General features: G+C 46.8%; 4 protein-coding genes across 4 annotated transcripts; all 4 read left to right on the top strand.

Annotated features, from left to right (window-relative positions):
• Positions 1–612: 612 nt before the first annotated feature.
• Positions 613–2154, top strand: SAMD00019534_036060 (hypothetical protein; the record flags this gene model as incomplete). Its single annotated transcript, XM_012904498.1, has 4 exons — positions 613–751; positions 815–1188; positions 1262–1966; positions 2050–2154. The coding sequence occupies 4 exons, from the start codon at positions 613–615 to the stop codon at positions 2152–2154; spliced, it is 1323 nt and encodes a 440-aa protein (XP_012759952.1).
• A 351-nt stretch (positions 2155–2505) lies between these two features.
• Positions 2506–3832, top strand: SAMD00019534_036050 (hypothetical protein; the record flags this gene model as incomplete). The annotated part of the gene is made up of 6 exons (XM_012904497.1): positions 2506–2568; positions 2676–2791; positions 2874–3028; positions 3106–3195; positions 3265–3439; positions 3505–3832. The coding sequence occupies 6 exons, from the start codon at positions 2506–2508 to the stop codon at positions 3830–3832; spliced, it is 927 nt and encodes a 308-aa protein (XP_012759951.1).
• Positions 3833–5037: 1205 nt separating this feature from the next.
• Positions 5038–7448, top strand: SAMD00019534_036040 (hypothetical protein; the record flags this gene model as incomplete). The annotated part of the gene is made up of 2 exons (XM_012904496.1): positions 5038–5083; positions 5164–7448. The coding sequence occupies 2 exons, from the start codon at positions 5038–5040 to the stop codon at positions 7446–7448; spliced, it is 2331 nt and encodes a 776-aa protein (XP_012759950.1).
• An 801-nt stretch (positions 7449–8249) lies between these two features.
• SAMD00019534_036030 (hypothetical protein) lies at positions 8250–10704 on the top strand (the record flags this gene model as incomplete). The annotated part of the gene is made up of 6 exons (XM_012904495.1): positions 8250–8470; positions 8548–8707; positions 8806–9120; positions 9194–9783; positions 9867–10106; positions 10191–10704. The coding sequence occupies 6 exons, from the start codon at positions 8250–8252 to the stop codon at positions 10702–10704; spliced, it is 2040 nt and encodes a 679-aa protein (XP_012759949.1).
• Between the last annotated feature and the right edge of the window lie 397 nt (positions 10705–11101).

Here is an 11101-nt window from a genome sequence, read left to right as displayed (position 1 = left end):
ACCCATTCAAGTATGTGGAGGTGTCCACCGATGACTGCATGACGAGTGAGTGATCGCAACTTTGGAATGAATGGTGCACCATCAATCTCTGACCATTTGTGACGGTTGTATCTCTGTTCGATTGATAGACACAGTTTTTTGAGTGGCTCCAAGTATCCACACTGTGCCAACATATCAACTGATTGAATCAGATCATTCCACCGATATGTTTGACTATCTGGGTATTTTACACGATGTATCTGTTTGACTTGTCCAAAGATCAATCGTCTCACAACCTGTTTGTTGATTATCTGATTGAATCGTAGTTCTTGGTCACCTTCTTTGGTGGCTCTATTGACCATCATAGTTCGTTATTTATTTATATATATATTAATATCTTTAGAGGGCACCAAAGGGAACTGACAAGTCCCAAAAAAGAAACTTTGGGAGAAAACGAAGTTCATCAAATTTGAGGAAACACTCCCTGCTTTCCCAAGTCACTTCCCCAGTCCCAAAAAATAAAGATTAATATCAATAAATGATGGAAATTGTAGTTGGGTTTGATTGTTTGATTGATTGATTAGCTGTTTGATCAGAAATAGTTATACATCTATATTAATTAATTAAATAATAATGAGTAGTGATACCAACTTTTTAAACAAGGCCATTGACATTGTTAAGCAGGCAACAGAACAAGATGAAGCAAAGAATTATGCCGAAGCATATAAACTATATATGCACAGTCTGGATTGGTTCACAACAGCAATGAAGTGTATGATTGAATAAATATTATTTGGTCAATAATAATAATAATATTAATAATAATTTAATCCAGATGAAAAGGCAGACAAGACTAAATTGATGATAAAGTCCAGGATAATGGAATACTTGATGCGTGCTGAACAACTTAAAGAACATTTGGAAAAGAATAAGGTGGAGAGGAAGACAAAGGTGTCTGCGGGTGGAGCCAGATCAAGCTCACCAGTGAATGGTGCGGGTGCCGCCGCAGAGTTGGATGATGACGATAGGAAACGAATGGATTCATTGGCGTCATCAATTGTCTTGGAGAAACCAAACGTCAAATGGGATGACATTGCAGGTCTATACGAGGCCAAAGAGTGTCTAAAGGAAGTAGTCGTCTTCCCCATCAAATGTCCTCACATGTTTGAGTCTGGTCGTCAGCCCTGGAAAGGTATCCTACTCTATGGCGTAAGTACCTTCACCAACTATCGCTCAATCACTCAATCACTCAATCAACATACTAACACTTGGTGATGTAAAGCCTCCAGGAACAGGTAAATCATTCTTGGCCAAAGCTGTGGCCACTGAGATATCATCAACATTCTTCTCGATATCTCCATCATCGATTATGAACAAGTATCAGGGAGAGAGTGAGAGGATGGTCAAGCAGTTGTTTGATGTGGCCAGGGCAAAGGGCAACAGTGTGATCTTCATTGATGAGGTGGACTCGCTGTGCAGTTCACGCACGGACCAGGAGAGCGAGTCGTCCAAGCGAGTCAAGGCAGAGTTTCTCACACAGCTCGAAGGCGTTGGCAACGACACGGACGGCATACTCATCTTGGCCGCGACCAACTTCCCATGGATGCTGGACATTGCCATTCAGCGTCGATTCGAGAAGAAGATATTCATCCCACATCCAGACATACATGCCCGTGCACAGATGTTCCAGGGTCACATCGAGCGCATACCAAACAGTCTGTCGTCTGAGGACTACTTGAAGCTGGCACAGATGACCGAAGGCTACTCTGGCAGTGACATTAGGAATGCTTGCAAGGATGCCAACATGCAGCCCATACGACTAGTTCAACGTGCCACTCACTTCAAGAAGATCCAAGCACCTTCTCGCGAAGACCCTGCTATCCTAGCCGAGTACTTCACTCCATGTTCACCGGGTGATGACGAAGCAATTGAAATGACCTGGATGGATCAAGAAGGGTCCAAACTCAAAGAACCATTCGTAACATTCGTAAGTAGTCAGTCAAACATGTTCATATATTCATACCTCGAGGTACTAAGATTCGATCATTCATTCTATCACTCATTCTCTAGAATGATTGTGTTAGAAGTTTAAAGAACATTAAGAGGTCATTCAATCCTAAAGATCTTGACAAGTACCTTGAGTTCACAAGAGAGTATGGAGAGAATGGAATGTAAACATGTTCGTGTTGTTATTATTAAATTACACATAATATTATCTCTGTACACACTCACCAATCATCAATGTTAGATGACTACACTCACCAAGTTCTGATGAAAAACAGTCAAACTCTTCAAAGTCAAATGAGTCAGAAGGGGTGCTGATGTGTGCAAAACACACAACTTTATTTGTTTGTGATCCTCATCGACTTTGAAGTTGCGTGTTTGAGTCATTCATTCATTCCTTCATACAATCCTTTCATTATTACACATTATATTTATATATCTAATCTATTACTWTATAAGTAATCTACATTGAAATATGGTATGATCAATCAATCACAATGATACAAATCAATCACTAATACTATGATCAATCGAACAATCAAACAGGCTCAAGTCACTTTGGATACAGCTCATGAGGACATGGTCGTAAGTATTGATGGATGGATAGGACGCTAACTTATAAGAAGAAGATGATACGATATTGACCCAAACAATCAAACATTCAATCAAACAATCGTTCAAACGATATACAGCACGATGCTCAGTTCGACTACTATGGCAAATACTTGGCTACATGCTCGAGTGACAGAATTATAAAGATATTCGATGTTGCTGGTGACAACCATGTACATCTCGCAGATTTGAGAGGGTAGGTATAGAGTGAAAGAGAATCGTTGTGAACAGAGATAGACACATTTGCTGACACAGCCAAACAATGATCAATCGATTAGACATGAGGGTCCAGTATGGCAGGTTGCTTGGGCACATCCAAAGTTTGGAAAGATATTGGCATCAGCTTCATACGATCGCAAGGTGATCATCTGGAGAGAGACAAACAACAATCAATGGAGCATCCTGCATCAGTTCTCTGGTCATGAACTCTCAGGTATGATCTTCTCCGTTGGCATGCACTGACACGACCATCTCACTCACTCACTCATTCAATCAATCATTCATCTTTAGTCAACTCTATCTCTTGGGCTCCACATGAGTTCGGTCTTTGCCTGGCTTGTGCCTCCTCCGATGGAACTGTATCAATTCACAACTTTAAAGGTATGTTACCTTCTCAGCTGTCTTCCTCCGCTCGCTCACTTACTCACTCGATCACTCGATCATTCATAGATAACGTCTGGGAACAGCCACAAAAGATCAATGTATCACAGATTGGAGTAAACTCAGTTTCATGGGCCCCAGCCTCAACCCCAGCTTCACTCGTCAATGCCAACCAAACGACCATCCCAACACCAGTCAAGCGCATTGTCACCGGTGCCTGCGACAACCTTATCAAGATATTCAAGTATGTTTGATTGATTTGATTGATTGAATAGATGATCACTCATGCTAACCCTATACTCAACCTAGATTCACTGAGGACAAGTGGACTCTGGAGAAGCAGCTGGAGGAGCACAAGGATTGGGTGAGAGACGTGGCATGGGCACCAAACATTGGTCTGCCCGTCTCCAAGATCGCCTCGTGCTCACAGGACAGGACAGTGATCATTTGGACACAGGACGAGAGTGGTACCTGGGCCGGCAAGCCCCTGAACAGGTTCGATGACATCGTGTGGAGAGTGAGCTGGTCAGTGATTGGACATATATTAGCAGTGTCGTGTGGCGACAACCAAGTGACCCTTTGGAAGGAAGGTTTGGACGGAGAGTGGAAGCAGATCTCGCAGGTGGAGAACAGCTAAAGGTACTCATACCATTGGAATCTCAAACTGTTGTACTCCTCCTCATCCTCCTCCTCCCGTGACCATGTTGCTATCCCCTCAATTCAAACGTAACTATGAATGAATGAAGGAATGATGATGTTGATGTTCAACAACATTGATTGAATGAATTCTAACTCGCGCTCAATTGGACTGGACAGTTAGTACAACATGACCCTCAACATATACACCACAACAACTACAATAATAATAATAATAATCAATAATAAAGGACAGACAATGACTTGTCCTCTACGCATGCGATCAGGCCACGACCATCGTCTCCCTCTCTCTCCCTGACTATGTTATCATCAGGTGGTCTCTCGCGACACACAAGTATAACTGGTTGACAACAATTCAGTTCATGTACATGACTGACCGACAACACTCGCATGACATGACATCCATTCAAGCTGGAATCGAAGACGACACCACATTCACACACACACATACACACACATTCAGACATATATCTCAGAAGTCAGATATATCACACACACTAACTCATGAACATCACCCGTCCCACATTCACACACAGTTAGACATATATATACATGGACATACACATATATCCTCAGAAGAAGCAATGAAAGAATGAATGAACAAGTTGGACAAATCAAGACATTGGAGTATATCGCGATGGAGGTAGCGACCTGCAGTGGAGACACATGTCCATCCATCATTCCATGACACTCGGTAGACCCCTCCTCTCAAAGTTTACAAATGGTAAGTGAACGATGACATGCATATGCTGTTTCCTAGATAAGGTTGGGGCTACTTTTAAGAGAGATGTGTACATCGATGAATGAATCTCCCTCACTCACTCACTCATTCAGTCCCTCGCGCGAGATAGAATGAACGTTCACACGACAATGGTGGTCAACAACAACATCCATGGATTACGGAATCGGATTGAGTGTTGGTACGAGGACAGGCCCTGCTGCCAGATGTCGGGCATGGCAAACACTTGTTATTTAAAGACAGTCCTCAAGGTTCCAATTAGTCATTCAATTCAAGTTAGCAATACTCAAGAATAACAACAACAACAAAAACAACAGCAAACAGACTTATAAGTTCCCAAGCTCAAGTTCAAGTTATATTATTCTTCAACTCTCTAACTCACTATTTATTTATTTATTTATTTATTTATTTAATTAACTAATTAATTAACCTAAACAGTTCCAACAATGTTGAAACTATTCATCCTAGCCCTGCTTTGCGTGGGCACAATCGGTATGTTCACATCCACCTCATTCACTCAATCAATCAATCAATCAAACTAACATTCAAACTCAATCACTCCAAATATCTAGTCTCCGCCCAGACATCTGGATGCCTCGTCGGAAACTCATGTCTCCTTGACACTACCTACACCGTGTCTGGTCAAACCAGATGGAACTGTAACGTGATCAACCTCGGAACACCAGTCAACCACATCAAGCTCGTCCTCCAAGATAACGCGGGAATCCTCTCTGTTGATGGCCTCAAGTTGGCTGCCGACGGAATCGTCTTTGACTTCTTCCCAGACCGCAGCATGAACGCCCTCCAGACCAACGGCAACCACCCATGGTCGTACATCACCCGTGGCGATCAGCCAGCCACCGTCTACGTTGAGTGCGGTGCCTCCAGCACCGGCCCAGTCACCGGCACCATCACCACCGGCCCAGTCACCGGCCAGGTCACCACCACCACCGGCCCAGCCCCAGGTTGCCTCGTTGGTAACTCGTGCATCCTCGACACCACCTACGTCGTTGCCGGCCAGACCAGATGGAGCTGCAACGTCATCAACCTCGGAACCCCAGTCAACCACGTCAAGCTCGTTCTCCAGAACAACGCTGGTGTCATCTCTGTTGATGGTCTCAAGTTGGCCGCCGACGGAATCGTCTTTGACTTCTTCCCAGACCGCAGCATGAACGCCCTCCAGACCAACGGTAACCACCCATGGTCGTACATCACCTACGGCGATCAGCCAGCCACCGTCTACGTTGAGTGCGGTGCCTCCACCACCACCACTGGCCCAATCACCACCGGTCCAATCACCACCACCGGAACCCTCTGCCCATTGAGCATCCAGTGCCAGATCGACGCTAACTTCCACACCGTCGGCCAGACCAAGTACAACTGTATGGTCCTCAACAACGGTGCCGCCGCCATCTCCATGGCCAACATCCTCCTCTCCAACAACGCCAACCTCGTCTCGATCGACGGTCTCACCACCTCGAACGGAATCAACTTTGACTTCTTCCCATCGCGTGCCCAGTCTGCCCTGCAGCCAAGCCACGGCCACCCATTCACCTACGTTGTCAACGGTGTCTCGCCATTGATGTTCAACGCCTGCGGAGGCTCAGCCACCTCAACCACCACCACCGGCACCACCACCACCGGTACCACCACCACCGGAGGTGTCTGCCAGTTCTCCCTCAGCTGTGCCGCCGACTCTGACTTCTCCGTCGCCGGTCAGACCAGATTCAACTGCATGATCCTCAACCTCGGATCCCCAGCTGCCCGCATCAACGTCAACCTCTTCAACAACGCCAACTTGCTCGCCCTCAACGGTCTCACCACCACCGACGGTGCCAACTTTGACTTCTTCCCATCGCGTGCCACCTCTGCCCTCCAGACCAACCATGCCCACCCATTCAACTACATCGTCTCTGGCAACCAGCAGATCGGAATCAACCTGTGCGCCCCAGCCACCACCACCACCACCACCACCACCGGTACCTCCACCTCTGGCTCGTCGACCACCGGCACATCCGGCCCAATCTCCACCGGCCCAGTCACCTCTGGCTGCACCCTCGCCAACGTCTGCTACCAGGACTCCCAGACCACCGAGAACAACCAGCTCTACACCAAGTTCACCTGTGAGATCACCAACTTGGGCAACTTTGCCATCTCGCACACCAACGTCAACTTTGATGACAACTCCAACCTCGTGAAGATCGACGGTCTCACCACCATCGATGCCGGTCTCTCCTTCGACTTCTTGCCCCACGTCGAGCAGACCCCAATTGAGATTGGCGCCAAGTACTCATGGTCGTACGTCGTCAAGGGATCATCCCCACTCCGTGTCAACATCTGCACTGGTAGCTCATCGACCTCCACCACCGGTACCTCCACCACCGGCACCACCACCACCGGTACCTCCACCACTGGCACCACCGCCACCGGTACCTCAGGCTCGACCACCGGCTCATCCACCACCACCGGCTCATCGTCCTCCACCACCGGCCAATGCATGTGCCCATGCGCCTGCACCACCACCACTGGCTCCACCACCTCCAGCCCAATCGTCTGTGACGCCACCTTCTCCCAGTCGCTCTCCAACACCTTCTCCCAGGACGGCTGCACCTACAGCCAGTTCAACGTGACCATCAGAAACATTGGTACCCAGGCTCTCAAGTCGGCCATCGTCTACACTGCCGCCGAGCCATTGGACAACTTCTCTGGTGCCCGCAAGGTCGAGGCCCACAACTACGACATCTCTGAGGAGGCTGCTGCCAAGACCGTCATGGTTGGCAACACCTACACCTGGTCGTACGTCATCAAGGGATCCGCCCCAACTGCCATCAACATCGTCTCTGTTGCCTGCAACTAAGTAGTATACTACTCAGTGACTGACAATCAATCAAATAACAACACACAAGTGTTAAGTTAAAAATCGCAATAAACAACCAAGCGTCTTATTTATTTACAACAACAATTACTCTAACAAAGACACTCCGCAAGGTGCTTTGCGTCAATCGCACAATCACAAGCCTCTCTCTGGGAGGCAACATGCTCTTCACCAATGACACTATGGTGGAGGAAGTAGTCTTGTTGTTAAGCGGGTTGCAGGCGCCACTTACCAGCCTGGACATTGCAGCCAACGGCACAAACCACCTCGATAGAATCTTCAATGCTCTACTCACTAGCGATGCCATTGAGAACCTGATCATCGATTGCAGAATGGAGAATGAATCTAGGCATTACACATCACAGTCAAACATTCTTGTCTCTATAGAGATCATGGATGAAGATTTTACGATCATCAACAATCCAACTCATCTCTAATTGTCCAAAGTGGCCAACAACAATGGTTGTTGTCTACACAGACACTATTTGTTTAATAAATATTAAGAAATTTAAATAATTGAACTACCCATGAAGATATCATCAGGGTTGTCCACTTTAGGAACATTCGGGTCATCTCCCTGTGACCCATCATTGGTACATCAATCACAAGTGTGTGTGAATCGGCAAAAGAAGATCTTATAATACTAACACACAAAGTTGAATGAATCTTCGGCAAAGACCCCAAAACTGATGATGATTCCGACTCAAACTTAGGAGACACTCACACAACTAACATAAACACTTACATTCTATCAAACATACATAACATACAAATATATATAGGATGTCTCATAACAATCAACTGATTGCAGCAGCTGCTGGAGCAGTCACTTTGACAGGATTGGTGGCAATGGGTCTTAAACGACCACATCCTTATGGACAGACTGTGGAGGTCGGAAACAAGGTAGTTGGCGAAGGCAGAGCCAGAAGAAATGTATTTGCAGAGAAGGAGTTGGTCGACCACATTCCCGAGGAGCAGGTCTACACCATCTACGACTCATTCATGTAAGTCATTGTTGGTAGTTGGAAGTCAACACAATGTCGCTCTGACTAACGACTAACTTCCCATCTAACATTCTTAGTGCCGCCACTCAAAAGTTCCGAAACAAGCAATGCTTTGGTCAGAGGAATGTTGGAAGCAATGGAGAGCTGAACGAACACTTTGACTTCATCACCTACGGCGAGTTTGCTGGTCACTGTGAGACACTCTTCCAAGGTCTCTGTGAGCTTGGTCTCAAGCCTGTAAGTACTTTACTCGCGATTGCAATTAGTTTGAATGAATGAATGAATGGAGGTGTCTAACCAACAACAACAACAACGGCATCAATAACAATATATAGAAAAGTAGAATAGGAGTATTCAGTCGCAATAGAATTGAATGGTTGATAACTCAGTACGCTTGTTACTTGCAGAACAATATTATTGTGTCGTTCTACGAGACGCTTGGAGTGGACTCTCTGGCATTCGTCAGCAAGCATGCAGAGATTGAGTTGGCCTTCTGCTCCAAGGAGACACTGTCCAAGATGAAGGAGTTGGCACTCAAAGTGCGTGCACTCCGCACCATCATCTGTTACGACAACGTGCCAGACAGTGTTCGCGAGGACTTCAGAGACAACAACATCAACCTATACACCCTCGACCAGATCTACGCCATCGTAAGTTGAACGATGGATTGAGTTGATGAGCGAATGAAATAGTCTAACGCGCGCGCCAACACAATACAAACAGGGCAAGCTGGCCAAGATCAAGCATAGACATGTGCCACCAACAGCCGACGACTTGTGCACGATTATGTACACTAGTGGAACGACTGGCGACCCAAAGGGAGTGATGATCACACATAGGAACGTCATTGCCGTGGTCAATGCCGTGAAGAAATACATCGACTATATCAATGAAACAGACGCACACTACTCCTATCTGCCCTATGCACACATCATGGAGCGCATCATCGTCTTCTTGGCCTACCACTATGGCGGTCGCATCGGCATCTTCTGTGGCGACATCACCAAGATCCTACCCGAGATCAAGATACTGCGTCCAACACTCTTTGTCGGTGTGCCGCGTGTGTTTGAGCGTATCAAGGCTGGCGTGTTCAAGGAGATCTCCAAGCAGCGTCCACTGCGTCGCTCAATCTTCATGCTGGCCTACAAACTCAAGTACTTGTCCATCCTGTACGGCTTCAAGATGCCCCTTCTCGAGGCCTTCCTAAACTTCCTTGTCTTTGCCAAGCTAAAGTTGGCACTTGGTGGACAAGTCCGTGTTATCCTGTCTGGCAGTGCACCTCTCTCCGCTGACACAGAGATCTTCCTCAGAGTGTAAGTACTTAATCACATCATCTCGCGCCTGGCTCGAACGTGTGCATGCCAACCAACATCCCCTCCCATCCTCTACCAACTAGTTGCTTCTCCTGTGTTGTAGTACAAGGATATGGTCTGACTGAGACATGTGGAGGCACTGCCGTCAAGCTCCTGCAAGACTCTAGTGTTGGCAGTCTTGGACCACCCTTTGTCTCTGTTGAGGCCAAGTTGGTGGATGTACCAGAGCTCAACTATTACACAACCTCCAACCCACCATGCGGAGAGGTGCACTTGAGAGGACCATCAGTCGCCATCGGTTACTTCAAAGATGATGCCAAGACGTATGTCTCATTCATTCACTCATTCAATCAATCAATCAATCATTCAACTCACTAACGCTCACTCAATCAATCAATCAACTACAGACAACAAGACTTCAAAGATGGATGGTTCGCAACAGGTGACATTGGAAGATGGAATCGTGATGGATCATTGAGCATCATTGATAGGAAGAAGAACATATTCAAGCTGTCACAGGGAGAGTATGTGGCCGTCGAGAGGGTCGAGGGCGCATTGCTCAACAGCCAGTGGGTGGCCCAGGTGTTCATCTATGGCGACTCTCAAAAAGCCAACCTGGTGGCCATCGTCCACCCGCATCCAGACAAGGTGGAGGAGTGGGCCAAGCTCAAGGGCATCGTGGCCAGCTTCGAGCAGCTGTGCAGCAACCGTGAGCTCAACCAAATTGTGCTGAAGGACATGGAGAGCACTGCCCGCCAGACCAAACTGTTTGGCTTTGAGATCCCCAAGAGAGTGCACCTCATCTCCGAGGCCTTCAGTGATGTGAACGGTCTATTGACGCCATCATTCAAGCTCAAGAGACAACAGATCAAGGATCGCTACAAGCATGCCATCGATGACATGTACCGCAACTTGGACTAGAGAATGGAAACAAGACTTGACTTGACTGACTGTCTTATCCCTTTGGCCATGGTCATGGTTATGTTCAGCCTGGCCTTGGCCCTCCATCAACTTAAATAATAAACACTTGGACCACCTCTTGGTATGTATAACAAAGTGAGATCAGGAGTCACTCATGTACACGAATGTAACCTACTAGGCACTAGAAGGCAATGAAAGAATGATGGATGGTCTTTAACAATCAAGTCCAGGATATTTCCAACAATGGTTATCATTCGATCGCGACCTCTCACACATTAGTTACATGTGGAAAGGTAGCAAAGAAACATTGATGTACTTCCTCGACTCCAATGGTTAGAGCCTTGTCTATGACTGGGCTGACCGACTCACGGTCGTTCCCAATTCGCCAATCGGCGAA

This window comes from Acytostelium subglobosum (assembly GCF_000787575.1).
Source record: "Acytostelium subglobosum LB1 DNA, scaffold: scaffold6, whole genome shotgun sequence".
Taxonomy (NCBI): Eukaryota; Evosea; class Eumycetozoa; order Acytosteliales; family Acytosteliaceae; genus Acytostelium; species Acytostelium subglobosum.
This window is presented reverse-complemented; position numbering and strand designations above follow the sequence as displayed.